Source organism: Danio rerio, chromosome 19 (genome assembly GCF_049306965.1).
Source record: "Danio rerio strain Tuebingen ecotype United States chromosome 19, GRCz12tu, whole genome shotgun sequence".
Lineage (NCBI taxonomy): Eukaryota > Metazoa > Chordata > Actinopteri > Cypriniformes > Danionidae > Danio > Danio rerio.
In genome coordinates this window covers 10087687-10105059 of record NC_133194.1, presented here as the reverse complement: position 1 = coordinate 10105059, position 17373 = coordinate 10087687, and the positions used below count along the sequence as shown (strand labels likewise).

General features: G+C 37.6%; 1 protein-coding gene and 1 long non-coding RNA gene across 7 annotated transcripts in view; one reads left to right on the top strand and one right to left on the bottom strand.

Moving 5' to 3' along the window:
- The window catches only part of ash1l (ash1 (absent, small, or homeotic)-like (Drosophila)), a 54633-nt gene extending 42765 nt beyond the window's left edge, over positions 1-11868 (bottom strand). For 3 of the 6 annotated variants that reach the window (XR_012394644.1, XR_012394645.1, XM_005159483.5), the window contains exons 1-3: positions 11723-11868; positions 10766-10847; positions 443-1232 (exon numbers count right to left, since the gene is read on the bottom strand). Coding sequence is in view for 4 of the 6 variants with exons in the window: in XM_005159483.5 (XP_005159540.1) it covers positions 443-1015 (573 nt within the window). In the remaining 2 variants the exon portion in view is untranslated. Of the gene's footprint in view, positions 1-442; positions 1233-10765; positions 10848-11165 lie in introns of all 6 variants that reach the window. The other 3 variants (XM_073930953.1, XM_073930954.1, NM_001346407.1) reach the window with 2 other exon arrangements.
- On the top strand, positions 11617-15067 carry LOC141379011 (uncharacterized). Its single transcript, XR_012394904.1, has 3 exons — positions 11617-13161; positions 13496-13544; positions 13642-15067. It is a non-coding gene; the product is annotated as an uncharacterized lncRNA (long non-coding RNA).
- The last annotated feature ends 2306 nt before the right edge of the window (positions 15068-17373 follow it).

The window sequence follows — 17373 nt, the reverse complement described above, 5'->3', positions numbered from 1 at the left end:
TTTTCAAATCATCATTACATTTTATCCTTTAAAAATGTATTATAACAAAAAACAACTAAGAAATGTAGAAGAAGGAAGGGAAGATACATGTGAAATAAATGAGGGGGAGAAATAAATAGAAATGAAGGACAGAGACATTGTGACAGAGTTAGAACACATAAATACAAAATCTAAGAGTAAACAACAGAATGGATATGACAAGACAACAATAGTTACAAAAAAAAAACAAGGGGAAAAGAATGCGTTTAAATGCTTGACTGAAAGACAAAAGAGTGAAAAAGAAAATGTGACAAGATTTACAAAGCTTGTTTATCTGTTCCGATCATACCGCTGTAGGTTTATTGTACTGGATGCTTGTTTTGTCATTTCAACTTGTCTCATTATAAAATAAGCATTTTTTAGACATCTAAGACATGCAGCATGAGATGTTAAACAGCCTTACCCTTTTTGCTGGAGCATTTCCATTCACTGGAGTGACAGTGTTGATGGAAGCAGGAGGAAGAGAGGGTGAGGGAGTAGAAGCAGCAGGAGCAGCAGCTGACTGAGATGCTCCTCGGTTGACAGAGGGCTTTTTCTCCCCTTCCTTTCCATTACTTGTGCTAGTAGAGTTGCTGTTCGCATCACTGGCTCCAGCCCCACGATTAGCACGTCCTCCGCCTCTACCTCCACTATGCCTTACAGTGGCACGGAAGGCTGGTCGGCAGACATAGTTCTCCAGGATCTTAGGAGGTTTCTTCATGCGTTTGGCCTGCAGGCCTATTTTGAGCTTAACGTTACCCTCAGAGTAGCTGGTCTCCTTGACCGAAAACTGCGTGGGTTGTTGCGGCTGGTCACCAGTCCCACTTTCAGCACCACTAGCTTCATTCTGTGCCCCATCTCTTAGTTTCTCCCGTTTCTTTTTCTCTTCTTCATCGTCCTTCTTTCCTCCTACACCTTCTTTTTCACGTTCTGCTGGGGGGGCATTGGCAGGGAGTGGGGGCGGCGTAGAAGGCCCCCCCTGTGTCCTCTGATCCATTGGTGATTTGGGGAACAAGGGGGGCTTGAGTGGGACAGGATGTTCTCACTCGCACGTATAGGTAGATACTGGAGGTCTTGTAGATATCAGGTTTGAAGAATAGAGTGAAATTGAGGGGAAGGGGAAGGGGGATTAAAGCAGAGGTTGGAAAAAGATATCCTTGTTGGGTTGAAGCAGTGTCTTCCCTTTCCAAATGCCAAGCCCTCTCACCTTCAAACTGCAGAGATAAAAATGGAAAGGGCGTTACGACCAAAACACAAATTAGCCACACTTTCAAGACAGCCTTAACCTCGGTTTTAATTATTAACACAGAATGGCTTTACAAACATGGACCACTACCACCACAAATACAACTTTAAAGGTGCATACTATGTCCAAGCTGAATTATTCAAAGTCACTGACATATCCAAACAATACTATGACTTCTGAATATGAATGATTTGGTACAATACACTACATAGCCATAAGAAGCTGACTTGGACTTCTAACAGTATTCAAATACTTAACTTGCCAGAGTATGTTTATATTTTCATCAGGTCTGGAGATAAGATTTTCATGTGCTAGGCTTTTATGTGCCAATTTTGATAGTTATCAGATTTTTGTTATATGTAAACACAATGTTTCATTTTAAGAAGGTGTGTTAACTACCTGTACTGTACTGTTTTGTTGTGTTTCATTTGGGGAATTTAGCTCTGTTCCTATATAAAACATTTTGGCAAAACATCACTTAAAAATAGGTTAATTAAGGATATGAAATATTTACAGAATGTTTAATATTTGTATTATTTTTATTTTCACACAGTACTATCAATTATCAGGACAGACGGATCAGTTATTCTTTTCAAAGGATTCCAAGCAGTAAAGTTTGCAAACAATAAACAAACCCTTTTTACAAGCCTGTGTAAGACCGTTTCTAATAAACTGACCAGGATTTTAAAAGCCAGAGAACATAAACTTTTTAGGAATCTACAAAATAACTACTGGGGGGCTTAACAAAAGTAACCTTACGCCTTACACACCTCCAAAACAAAAGGCCACTGAGTAATTTAGTACCATGCTGGCCACAGGTGCTTTCTAAGGGTCAAGTCATTGAGAGGCGAGTCCGAGTGGTGACCTTAGCATAAAGGGTCCTCAGGGAGACAGAGGATCCGGTCACCTTTTCGAGCCCTTTTATGACTGCCAGTCAGAAAAGCACAGCGAGTGAATGAAAGACTGAGGAAAAAAATAGGAAAAGAGAGGACAGAAGTGGACAGTTTCTTTAACCCCGTTGAGAGCAAAGGTTTAAATATTACACAAGTCTATTAACAACGCCTAGGTCATTGGAACGCTACATGTATGGTTACGGCTGTTTAGCGCTTGGCACAAGAAAAAGCTCGGAGAACCATTTTACGCAGTGTTGTTTCATTAGTGGTGGTCTTTTATATTGAGAGAGTCGTTTTCTGTGAAATCACTACAACTATAAACTGCGCTCCAGAACTTGGAGTCCTGCCTTCCTTCTCTCTACTCCAACTTCTCTGTTTACTATAATTACTCACCCCATTTCATTTAAACACGCCCTTTCTCTTCCATTCGCCCCTTCCCGTTTCACACACCGCAATCCAAAAATCACACCTCTCTTGTTCTCTGCCCGACCTACCCTTTCACCTTGTTCTGTCACTCTTTTCAGCCTCTCACTCATTTAGGCTCCCTCCAACACTCACTTGGAAATCTAACAGTACAGCGGTCAAACTAGAGCCGTTGTGCTACTACTAATCGAAAACACATTTCCCCAGCGCTCCCTCCCTCCGTCCTTTTTCCCTGGTTCGTCCCTCCCTTAGTGACAATCATTCCCCTATTTCCTCAGTGCTCTAGGTCGTACTCCGCTCCTTGTTACTGTGCTATTCCTTCTTAAATTCCTCCTCTCTTCGCGGAGATGCCAAAAATAAAACGCTACCTTGTATTGTAAAATGGCTGCAGTAAAAGTTTGAGGGAAAGCATGAAAATAACTGCACCAAGACTGTTGTTACTAATAATCCAACACATTTATGTTTACATTTTTGCATCTGATGCAATAGGAATCCAACCAATGCTGTTTGACCTACAGAAGCAAAACATTAAGCAACCAAAAAACCCTTTATACTACAGTTGTTATGAAATATTACACAATTGCTGTAATATTTTACCACATTTAATAACAATGTGCTGCAGTAAAAGATGATATATCAAGTATGTTTAATTAGTTATATTATCGTCAGTTGTTTATGGAAGATGGAAACATGAACCCTGTCAAATGATGTGTGTCCAGATAAAGCAACTTTCCCTAGTGTAACATCAAAGCGAATACATCAACAAACAAAAATGAAGCTCTTAAGTCATCACATTTTCAGCTTCCTCCTTCATTCACGCTCTTTCAGCACCTGTCATTCCCGGCTCTTTAATCTGTGCTTGCTTTGGCAGCGTAGATATAATATACTAACTCTGTGGATTTAGACAGCTTTTCCTCTACTATGGAATTACATGCGCTCGTTTCTTCTACGCGCCCTGAAAGCCACAACTCCCTGCCAGCCAAAACACACTGCAGGACAAATTGGGACGCAGGGAAGAAAGTTGTAGTTTAAGAGATTTAGTAAGCCTGAAACTTTGGCTAGCTGCAGCTAGAGACTTAAAGCAAGCAATTAGCATCTCCTCTCATGTCCCACTCATCCTTTTAAATGTGTTTATACTTTGTTTCCCTTTCTTCTACCCATCTTTTAAGCTGCAATATCAAATCCTATTAACGTAGGGATGAAACATCAATATTGAAAAGCATTTGCATGTCAAAATGTTCATCTTGCTTTTAAACGCAGTTTTACTTTTGGTACTTTATGTCAAGCCCAGGATTTAAATTATGTGGTCAAATCATATTAAAAGAAGGAATAAAATGCTATCGGTGACAGATCTATTATGAAACACATCTAAAGGCTATTTTATACTGTGTCAGTATATTTATGCGTCACGCGTATGGTCCGGCGCAGCCTACGAGTGGTCACACAGCCCTCACTGTGGCTGATGTCGATGCACCTCACAAAAAATTTAGCTATACGTCGCAAAGACGCATAGAGCATGCTATGTGATTGGTCGGCTTGGTACCAGTGACAAGTGTGGGCGGTGCTGAGAGCTGCGAAGTAGCTCCCGATGGAAACTTTTGTTTTGTGTTTACCTTATGATTAAAGTTGTTGCACATCCACCAGTTCCTGTCTCTGAATAAGCGAGTTTTAGCTACTTGTAGCGTTCATAAAAAAACAAAATACCCGCGAAGAAACTCAATACAGAGGAACATAACATAACCTACTGCCAGCTAGCGTTTCGGAAGTGTTATTGCAGAGCAACACAAACAGCAAGCAGAAGTATAAATGCACGACTATGTGCAAGGCAGGCACTGTGGGTCACACTGATCACTCGATGCAGAAGTATAAACCAGCCTTAAGTGTTAATCCGCTTGTTAAGTATAAGGTCATGCGAAGCGGCTTCGGGTCCAAGCGCTCTATCAAACTGTATGGGGAGACTCAACAAATGGTAATAATAAACATTTACAAAGCGATGCAATACTTTCGAAAATCACAATCACAATATATATATATATATATATATATATATATATATATATATATATATATATATATATATATATATATATATATATATATATATTGGTATCTGTGATGCAGCAAATCCAGAGAATGTCGTGTACACCATGAATTTATATAAAAGTCCCATTAATGTGTGATATGAATGAAAGTGATCATAAACTAATAATTTCTCAATTAAAATGAGTAGCGACAAGGACCAGGAAACAGTATTCCAAACGTCATGACTTAACAAGCGGATACAAATCTTATTTTCTACTCCCCTAGAGTTAAACAGTTGAGTTTTATCATTCAGACAATTTCTGGGTCTGGGAGGAGTATTTTAAATAAGCGTAGCATAGATGATTAAATCAAATAAACCATTAGCATCTCGCAAAAAAAAATTACCAAAGACATTTTTATTTTTCTAATAAAAGCTCTCGACTCTTCAGTAGTTAAATCTTGCACTAAGACTGACGGAAAATTAAAAGTTGCTATTTTCTACGTTGAAATGGCTAAGAACTACACTCTCATTCTGGCATAATAATCAAAGAACTTTGCTGCTGTACCATGGCTGCAGCAGAAGCAATAGTATTGTACTGTAAAGCTGCACGATATTGAAAAAATATTTGATATTCTGTGATATATATATTGCAATGTGAATACAATTCCACCAGATGACTTGAATATCTCTATTAGGAAATAGCTGATCATTTTAGATTGATTGGGATGATTCTGTAGGTGAGCGCATCTGCATATAATTTAATAAACAATCTGTTAATACAATAAAGAAACAGATACAATTGAAATAAACAGTGATTTGCCATTTTCCGAGTCTAACAGAATTCAAGTACAGAATAATGAAGACAATACTATCAAATTAATCATTAAAGATATAAATAGTTCAATTTCCTACACCTGAATGTTTTTTAAATCCTTATACAGTGACAGGCCTCAAAAACATGTAAATAATCAATTATAATACAAAATTAACATTGCATATTCTGTGATGTGACTTTTGCGAATCAAATGATCACATTGCGATATCAATGCTGAAACAATATATTATGCAGCCCTATTACACAGCACCTGAAAATAGTCCCCACCCATCAAACAATTTTGTGTTAAATAGATGCCTCATACACAGCTTGGCTAACACAAGGCTAAACTTGGCCTGTCAGTACAAATCGAATCTAACAATCTAATCGTCTAAGAATAGCCCAAAACTAGTCATCAAATAGACATATTAGACAGACTAGTGTAGTCAATTATATCTGTTTATTTGATGATTAGTCTTGTTTTGGCTTATTCTTAGACGTCTATTAGACTTTCCCTGACAGCCCAAATTTAGCCTCATTTTAGCCAAGACAACTTTGTTTAGATGTCTATTAGACGTCTATTTGACATCTTTTAAAAACAAAAAATGCTTGCTGGGCAGTTAGTTAACTTCGAATGTGACCAATGGTCACCATTTAGTTCGGTTTCACAAACAGGGCTTAGCTTAAGCTAGGTCTTGCCTTCAGTATTAGGTAATTAAGCTGCTTTTATAAGAATTACATTAAAAAACATTACTAGTGTGTATCTTGACACTATTCTAGGGCACTGGTGAATTTTATGTTTATTTCACTGCAAGTTATTTTTGGTTAAGACTGATACATGCAATTTATTCTAGGCCTAGCCTTATCCCTATACATATCCCTGAAACCAGTGAAATTGTTTTATATTAAATTGAACAATCAGAAAAAGCAGATACATACACTCTCTCCAAAAAGACATCAGTGAAGTAGTGGACAGAATAAAACAGCAGTTATAGTCTAGTTGTGATCTGATGAAGCCAAACAAATCTTAATTCCAGGTTTATACTAGACTAAAATATGGAAAAGAAGATAATTGTATAAAACAGAAAGGTTTATATGGACAAAATTGAACCAATTTTTTTTAAAGTGGCAAAAGATGATGGTGGGTGACATAAGAAATAGCTCTGCCAAAAAATGTATATTATATAGTAAAGATTTAAAGCACACATAAATTCATTAGCTTAGTTTCTATTTCAGAGGCCGCCACTGCGGAATAAACCAGCAACTATTCCAGCATATGTTTTACGCAGCAGATGCCTCTCCAGCTGCAACCCAATATTGGGAAAAGCAAACATAACATAAATATAGGCTACATCATATTCACACAACACAAAAACAACTATGCTAACCTAACTACAATCATTTCCACTGTATTCTGTATTCTTAGTATACTACAATCGTCTTCAATATTCATCGGTCCTTTAGCAGAGATATCTATCTTGACTTATCACACATCTTGCCCTATAACAAGACATTGTTATTTATTCTACATTTGAGATGTAACTATGTAACTGAGATGTAACTAATGTAGCAACCACAACATGTAATATATTTAAGCACTCCTTGCTTTCAAAAATACATTATCCTGCCAACTGCATGTGCAAATAAATGTGACCTTTTCCTAGAGCATGAGACATATTTGGGAAGACTTCTAACCCAAAAAAACTTTATTTTAGTGGATGTATGAGGTCATTTTAAGTTTAACGGATAGTTCACCCAAAACTGAAAATTCCGTCATAATTTCTTTAATCTTCCCTTGTCATCTGAATGTTCCTGGATTAATGTCTATGTTGATCCTGGAACAACGTTCTAATCAGCCAATCAGAATTAAGGGATACGTCTACCATTTATGTTAAATTTAGGCTTACATTTAGTAAGCATTTACTAAATTTAGTAAGTATTTGCATTTCTACATAACAGTTATACAACTATTATTTGCCTCTGATTTTGAAAATATTTCGTACTAGGCAAAATCATGAGGTGCAAGTTTTCTTTTTCTGCTGAACACAAAATAAGATAATTCGGGAAAGGTTTAAAATTTTTAATTATTATCTTTCACAGTAGGAAAACAAAACAAATACTATGGAAATAGTTGCAAGTTTGCAGCAAATTTCAAAATATTTTCATTTGTGCTCAACAGAAAAAAGATACTCAAACAGCTGTGTGACAAGTGAAGGCACGTTATGATTTTGCCAAGTACAATATGATCCTGGATTAACATCTATGTTGATCTTCAAACATCAATTTTTATATTTTTTGATATTTATTTACTTAAGATATTTTGGGAAAGGTTTGAAATGTTTAATCATGTTTTATCTTTCACAATAGGAAAATAAACATTATAGAAGTAGTAGCAAGTTTGCAGCATATTTCAAAATATCTTCATTTGTGTTCAACAGAAAGAGAAAACTCATAAAGGATTGAAACCACTTAAGGGTGAGTACATTTTCATTTATGAGAGAACTATTCATTTAATCACATCAACTGTGAACATGTTTCAGTACCTTTTGACAACCAACTGTTTGTTACTTATTTAGGACAATAAAACTTGTATATGTGCGATTTAAACAATAAAGTAACTAGGTTTCTTAATTATCTGCCAAAACAATATGCGAAGATCTGCAGAAATTCGATAGATTTCCCAATTACTAAAGGTCACCTATTTTATTTTTAAGATGTTAGATAAGCTTTTCTCTAAAGTCTCTAAAGCAGTGGTCACCAAACTTGTTCCTGGAGGGCCGGTGTCCTGCAGATTTTAGCTCCAACTCTGATCAAACACACCTGAACAAGCTAATCAAGGTCTTACTAGGTATACTTGAAACATCCAGGCAGGTGTGTTGAGGCAAGTTGGAGCTAAACCCTGCAGGCCCTCCAGGACCAAGATTGGTGACCCCCGCTCTAAAGTTTCAGCTCAAAATACAGATCAGATTATTTATTATAGCCTACATTTTGGTGTCTGAGCACAGTGTAGCTGCTTTTGTCGCCTGTGGCTTTAAATGCAAATGAGCTACTTCTCCCTGCCCACCGCTTCCACGTGCGTGTCTGCTTCTCATCATGCGCTACGTCAGATAAATAGCAGTCAGTGACAGAGACATGGATGAAGCTGAAATACAGTTGATTAGTCAAAAATACCACTTTTTTTATGTATTTGAGGTGGAATTTATTCAAGCCTTTCTGAAATGATGAGACTCACACACACAAACACACATATTAGCGTTTACTATGCGGCTGTCGTGATTATAGAGGTTAAGAATTACATGCCAATTTTACTGTCTTTATTACAAATCTGCTCTATTTTAAAAACAGACAGACTTAATAAAATCACAGAAAATTGTAACATATATTAGACATGGGCCGGTATAAGATTCTGACGGTATGATAACCTCCCTGCTAAAAAATCCAGCTTAAACCAGCCTAGGCTGGTTGGCTGGTTTTAGCTGGTCGACCAGGCTGGTTTTAGAGGGGTTTTGGCGGAGTGCTATAAACCCAACAAGTCTCTTTTTTATTTACTGACGTTAAATTCGGAGCCAAATCCCAGTGATTTTGATGCCCACTGCAACGTGATGTAGGAGTCCGGTTTTCCCCGCCCACCAAATTGATTGACAGACGCCATGTATCGATAATAACATGTACACACGTCCACAGAATTTTTTTTTTGCTTGACTAGCCTGGTTTAAGCTGGACATAGCTGGACATAGCTGGTTTTGGCTGGGCTCCCAACCTGGCTAGGCTGGTCAAGCTGGTTTTAGCTGGATTTAGCTGGTCATTTTCCAGCCTGACCAGCTAAAACCAGGCTGGAAATGGCTGGAAACCAGCCTGGAAGTGGCCAAAACCCCTCTAAAACCAGCCTGATTGACCAGCTAAAACCAGCCAACCAGCCTAGGCTGGTTTAAGCTGGATTTTTCAGCAGGGCTTGAATAAAAATATCACGGTTTCATGGTATTGTGATTACTGCTCTATAATATAAAAATATTTTTTCAATGTCTGGGTAAAAAACAAAGACGTTGTTCCACTTTGAACACAATACATTTTATTTTGAGAAATATTTTAAATATTTTGGAGAAGTAAACATGTCAGGCTAAATAATTCAAATGAATCATTGACTTCTGCTGTCTTCATTTGTTTCAAAAACACTGTTTTTTTTACAATTTAAAATGGCATTTTTGGATATATTTTCTGCTGGAGATACTGTTGTCCTAAAAAAAAAAAAAAAAAAAAATGTAAATAAAAAATCTTACACATACCCTAGGATTGGTAGAAAATTTCGACGATTATAAAACCTTGACTTTTCCAAACCGCGTTATAGCTTGAAAACGGTTATCATCTCATGCCTAACAAATGTTTTAATCAGTTTTTTTTGCAAAAAAAAATGTTCTGTGGACGTGTGTACATGTTATTATCGATACATGGCGTCTGTCAATCAATTTGGTGGGCGGGGAAAACCGGACTCCTACATCACGTTGCAGTGGGCATCAAAATCACTGGGATTTGGCTCCGAATTTAACGTCAGTAAATAAAAAAGAGACTTGTTGGGTTTATAGCACTCCAATATGACTGTCAACACTATACATACACACAGTTCTGTCCAAAAAACTTCCAAAAGTTGACTTTCATCATTGGTGCACTTTAATCTATGTTACGCCTCGCAACTTTGCATCAAATAGAAACACAAAGCACCACAAAACAAAACTAAACTGGCTAACGTAATGTTGCCGGCAAAAGCATTGGGATCTGCTATTAATCTGCACTTATATTTCAAATCTTCCCCGACCACAAATAAATGCCTGAAATCACTGCTATCCACTCAAACAGCTCTCAGTCAGCGGGAAGCTTCTGGTTTCCTTGACAGCGGAGTCAGAGGTCAAAGGTTGCTCAAGGGCTCCAGACACCACTTTCTACACTTTCCTCCACTTCTCAGACATCTGCTCCAATGGGGAAAAACTATAACCAGGCAAAGGCGCGCGCAATTTGCACGTGCAATGAACCCTATTGTGAACGAGGTTAACTGAGGATGATCTACTGGCAGGTGCCACTGAAGGTTCGTTTCTATGAATTAAGCCTTTTTTATGAACACTTAAGGCTCGCTGATCATAACTTCTGAATGAATGAACACCGTAACACTTTCCAAGCCGCATTACGTTTAGCAATAACAAACAAACAAAGCGTTACGCGCATGTCATGCATCAAAATACTGCGTTTTCCCTTTCTAGTTCGAACAAATGTACTCAAAGAATACACAAACATCTAGATTACAGAGCATTTATAGCACATTTGAAGTCTAAATGCAGAATAAAGTATGAAGAACTTACCTTAGCGAGCTAGAACGGCGTTCACATAATTTGCGGTCAAAATCCTCCCAGCATGGTCGCTCGGATATTTATCTTGAAATTGCTGATGTACCCAAAAAAAGCAAGAGGGAAAAAGGCGTCACGTTTCTCGTAAGAACATTCCAACCAATGTATGACATAACAAAACATTAGCCTAACGTTAGTCTGTTGATCCAGTCACCCCGCAAGTAACGATATTTATCTACGTGAGGCGCACTGGTCACGGTTTATGATCCTAATATAACGTTAGCTAGCATAGCTCGTTAGCGAAGAGCATATATATTGAGCTCAACCTCAGGACACTACTAAATATGTCCAAACCCAGTCTGTGTGAAACAATAATAGCAAGTGAAAGGGTTACTACAGCGGGACGTCAAAATACCTTGCTGCCATTGCAATTTTGAAAGACACATGTCTGGAGCAAGGTAAGTTGGTTTTGCTCAACATCGAGGCTGTAACCACACGTACACAACGTCAACGGCCATCCAATTCACGTCTATGTGTTGTTTACAACCCTCTATACGAGTGAATTCACACCCGCTAATCACTACTATCAACCCCACACTCTTAACGAAACGACTGAGCTGTCCTGTCAAGACACATTTGCTGGCATTGCTAGCAAAACCCCCGCGATTTGTCCATACGAGTAATGTAACGAAGCAACCGCTGCTGGTGCGAAGGGAATGAGTAAACCGTCCCCTTCTCCATCAGGCCTTCAGTAAAAAATAACAAAAAATGAGCATAAATATCCTCGGAAGGACCAAAAGAAGCGGAATGCAAAAATCTAACGCTCTCCGGGATGAGCCCTGCACGGGTTATTAAAAACACGAACTGTCAACAAAATGGCGGCTGCTGCGTTGAATCAACAGAGGGACCCGAAATGGATCTCTCCCTCAAATTCTTCCACCTCTCCCCTGTCTCGTGTGCGTCGCTCGTTACCCGTGATAATCCGATATGTCGCCCGAAATTCTCTCCGGGTCCGAGTTAGTGAAGCTCTGGCTCGTCGGAACGGGCCTCTCTCGTCAATCGGGCCTCCATGTCTGCTTAGCCCGTATCGTTTCTGTCAGTACAGCACGGGCATTCTCACAGGCGGAGCGGGAGGAGGAGGAGGAGTGGACGGCCAGGAGGGAGGGAGGAGAGGGCAGTTGTCGACTCGACGGCTGTTAGGCACTTTCTCCTAGAAATTCACTTACACACTTTTGACTAAATCTAGGGAGTAATGTTTTTTATTATGGTCCATGATATAAATATACAACGAACGAGCACACACTCTGTAACGTTACCTAATTCTGAAAAATGTTGGTTCGTTAAAAGAAAATGTAGGCTATGACTCCTCAAAAGGGGGCTCGTGTTGTCGCACGCTCGTGGCAGTGTTTACCCACAGTGAAATATCGAGACTCCCGTGGGAATCGTAGCCGTGAGGCGGGTTGTGTAACCGTGTGAGTGAGCAGAATCATTAGGAGAGGAGCTGAATATGTTTTAAATTAATGATTCACTTTAAAGCCCCCTGAAATCATTTTAAGTTTTTGTTTCAGATTATCTGTAAGATTGTGAGCTCCAAAAAGGAGTCAAAAATCACATTTGGAAGATAGAAAAGTCAGATTTTAAAATTGCAGTTTATCACTTTCACTTTTTTATGACATCACGATGCACTTCATCTTCTCATCAGATTATCTGACCATCAAATGCCCTTCAGTGAAGCATTCCCACTCCCCGAAACAATTGGTCATTTATTCGCATGTAATTAAGCATTTATACCAAGGTTTGCTATAACAATTATACCAAGGTTTGTCTAAACACTTGGATTTATGAAGAATTTTCATGGAAAGTTGATCTAAACTCCTTAACGTTTAATATCTAATTAGCAGTGCTTCTCAAATGTGTGTTTTAAGTTAATCATTTACTTTAAATCCCCCTAAAAAAAATTTAATTGTTTATTTTCGGTAATCTATAAGATTGTGAGCTCCAAAAGGAAGTCAAACTTTACATTTGGAAGATGTGAGCATTTCACTGTTTTTTTGACATCACCACACACACATCTTCTCATCATCTCAAATGCTCCTCAGGATACGAAGCATCCCGCCCCCCACTAGACACAGCTGGAATTGGTCATCTATTCACATGGAATTAAGCATTCATACCAAGGGTTTGACTGAACACTTGCATATATGAGAAAATGTAATGGAGTGTTGATCTGAACTGCCCACTGTTTATCATCAAATTAACTATGTGTTGTTTTTGTTTTTTGTTTTTTTATCGAATCTGTGTTTTGGATTAATCTTTCAGTTTAAAGTTCCCCTGAAATCATTTTGAAGGGGTTTGTATCTTAAGGTTATCTATAAGAGTGTGACCTCCAAAACGACATTTCGAAGATACAAGTAAGCATTCACAAAATCAGTTTATCCCTTTCACTTTATTATGACTCAATCTTCTCATCAGATTTTCTGACCATCAAATGCTCTTCAGTGGAGCAATCCCACTCCCCATAACAATTGGTCATTTATTCACATGTAAATAAGCATTTATACCAAGGTTTGCTTTACTAATTATTCCAAGCTTTGCCTAAACACTTGGATATATGAGGAAATGTAATGGAAAGTTGATCTAAACTCCACTTTTATTATTTAAATAATCGTGTTTCTCAAGTCTGTGTTCTAAGTTAATAATTCACTTTAAATCCCCCTGAAATTTTTTATTTATTTTATATTTTAGGTCATCTATAAGATTGTGAGCTCCAAGTCAAAATTAACATTTGGAAGATGTGAGCATTAAAAAATACAGTGTGTCACTCTCAGTTTTTTATGACATCACACACACATCTTCTCATCAGGTTTTCTGACCAATCCAATGCTTTTCAGGATGCGAATCATCCCGTCCTCCACAAGACACAGCTGCAATTGGTCATTTATTCACATGGAATTAAGCATTTATACCATGGGTTTGCCTGAACACCTGCATACATGAGAAAATGTAATGGAGTGCTGCAGTAACAGTGCAGGGAGCAAACCCAAAAAGCCAGGATGTTGAAACGTTCTGTGTGCATATTCAATAACTTTTCTATGCCCCAAGGTAGAAAATGTCTTTTACACACGCCTACACAGTCAGCATACAGGTAAGTAGGATTTCAACTCCGGAATGGTGCATAGTGGGCTATACAGCCTAGAGGGATGAACAACTCAGTGTAAATATGGTCTGGATTCACATTAATGTCACAGAAACTGCTACAATACACGTATGATCTACTCTAGTCCACACAAATTACAATTATATACAAACGTCAGCACAGACCTCAAAGCTTATTTGAACCTATTTGGAGTTCTGAATGCTTTATTTTAAGGTGGAGACACAGATACAGAAGTATTACTGTAGACTGTTGCTGCCAAGATGCACTTTTGCTGGCAAACCCTGTGATATAAACAAAACACTATTGGCTATTTTTTTAAAGGGGAGGGGCTACTCAAAATATCCCTCATGTCTCTGGTAAAATAAAAAAGCATACCATGCTGGCAATATATCAATCTGTAATAGAACTAAAGAACAACAGTTCAAACTTTTACATCGTCTCCAAATTACCCCATCACTAGACATAAGTTAAATCCAAATTATTCTCCATTCTCTTTAAAATGCAAAGTTGAAGAAGGTAATTTTATACATTGTATTTGGACACATATTAAAGGCTATTGGGCACAGATTTGTTGGAGATTAAGTCTTATATTTAATACAAGATGAGACTTTGATTTTCTTAATTTTTTGTTAGGTCTAACTGATAATAATTTAAAGAGTGCAAGTAACAAGAAGTTGTTTAACTTTCTTACCTATGCTGCACGTAAATGTATTTTTCTCAAATGGATATCTAATAAAGCACCAACAGTATCAGAATGGCATATTTGATCTTATGTCATTGGAATACTTTACTCACTGGTCAAGGGGAAAAGGGGACACTTTTTATCAGATCTGGACTCCGTTCCTTGAATATATAGGTCCTAGGATTTAAGGTATATTTTTGCAAAACCTTAGATCACCATAAACCTTGGTTAATTTATGCACTTTTCTATTTTTATTATTACTCTGTATTTTTATGTCTTCTTTTTGATTTTGATTTTCATTATGTGCTGTGATGTTGAGAAATTTGTAAGTTGTAAGCTGTGGTCATTGTTCTGTTCTATTTTGTTTTGTTAAAATAAAGGCAAAAAAAAGCATACCATACATACCATATGTACAGTAAAATCAAATTATTTGAGATTTTCCACATAATGAATAAAAGGTTGCCACACCTTAAAATATATCCCCTCCTCCCCTCTTAATGAAAACCTAAATTTTTCCAAATAAAGACAAAACATAGTTTCTCTAATCCACTGAGCATGAGTGGGAGGACGAGAATCCTTCCATTGCACATTTTTATTCTTTAGGTGAACAGTCCGTGCAGCTTAATTCACTGAAATTATTATTATTTTTTTTACATTTCTTCAATCAATGTCTGACCAATTGCTTACAATGCCCCTCTTTTAAGATCTCAAAACTCAGGGCTTCTGGTAGTACACAGAATAGCAAAGTCCACTAAAAGAGGTCGAGCCTTCTCACATATGGCTTATAAACTCTGGAATAGCCTTGGTGATGATATCCGAGCCTCAGACACACTCTCGCAGTTCAAAACTAGATTAAAGACTGATAAAGCAAATGCATCACATAACTGTAGGATGCGTGAATGTGCTCCCGTAGGTGAGTGGGCTTGACAATCCACCTGAAGGACATACACCAATCCTCTCTATATACACCAGGCACTTTGTTCAAAATACTTCTATGTTTTATATGTTTGTTTATTTAGCACCTATTTTAATTTATACCACTTAATTTTCACATTGACATTAATATATCTTGTTCAAACACATTATCAACAGCAGCAGCTACGCTAATTATTTTCTTTGCTGTCTTTTTCCACCTGGAATGCCCATCCTGAGGCCTCTAAAGATTGTGCTGCTTCACTTAATCCAAGACTTAGATTAGATTTAGAGGACAACACATACACTTAATACACAAATACACTTTATTGAACATAGACATCCTCTATATACTGTAACTGCAGATTGACTGTGTTTATATATAGTAACGTTTAACTGTTTAAAGCTATTAATAATTTGTTACTAGTTAATTAAAGATAGTAGTAACTAACATCTCTGATTTGAATGTAATCCAATAGGGTGCACATTTTGTAAAGCTGCTTTGAAACAATAATTGCAAAAAGCGCTATGCAAATAAAATTGAACTGAACTACCATTTGAGAATGATGTGCAACAAGAAAGCCCCGCCCCCTACTTAATATTCCATTTCAGTTGTTAGTACATCTACTTACTGATGTAAACGTCTCAGCAACTTTCAGATCATGCAGACTTTGAGGCCTGTTCTGCCAATAATAACAGTAAAATGATCATTCTGTAAGAATAGGGAAGTCAACACCAAAGCAGTAAAAGCACATTCACGCCATGAACCACAACTTTATTAGCACTCCAACCAAGTGTGATAATATTCACGTCATTTGTAAGCCTGCACAGTTAATTCAATGGTAGCCCTAAATGAAAGAGTGCTTCGGTTTCCCCCACAGTCCAAAGACAAGCGGTACAGGTGAATTAAATAAATAAACTGGCCGTAGCGTATGTGGGTATGGATGTTTCCCAGTACTGGGTTGCAGCTGAAAGGGCATCCGCTGTGTAAAACATATGCTGGATAAGTTGGCTGTTCAATCCGCTGTGGAGACCCCTGATGAATAAAGGGACTAAGCTGAAGGAAAATGAATGAATGGATCCCAGGATTTTTTTACAGTGCAACTTTGACAAAACTATTTTTGCAGTTTACATTGAGGTGATAGTAGTATTGTTTTCATATATATTAGCACTCTGAAAACTGTGTTAAAATTAAGTCCTGTTTACTGAATGATAACAGTAAAATGATCATTTTGTAAGAATAGGGAAGTCAAAACCAGAGCTGTAATAGCACATTCACACCATAAACGACAACTTTATTAGCATCCCCATCAAAGCATGATAATATTCACATTATTTGAAAGCCTGCATTCATATGTGGCTTTAAAGCAGGGGTGTCCAAACTCGGTCCTGGAGGGCCGGTTTCCTGCATAGTTTAGCTTCAACTTCCTTTAACACACCTCCCTGAAGGTTTTTAGTCTACCTAGAAAGAGCTTGATTAGCTGGTTCAGGTGAGTTTAATTGGGGTTGAAGCTAAAATATGCAGGACACCGGTCCTCCATTACCGAGTTTGGACACCTCTGCTTTAGAAGTAAAAATATATCTTTGAAAAAATATCATTACAAGTGGTGGGAATATTTTTTTACCTAAGTATTTTTGTAGTTTACACAATAGGTGAAAACCATATTGTTTTTATATATTCTGAAACCAGTGTTAATTTATTTTATTTATTTTTTGCTAAAGGTCCTGTGAAGTGTTTCAAAATGGGCATTTTTTATTTGACGTTTAACAATCTTAAACCGAAACATGAAGAGAGGGTTGGACACAGTGTAGCTCAACTGCTTTTTATACAACAGCCAATAGTGCTGCATTTTACCACCATTCTGGGAGTGG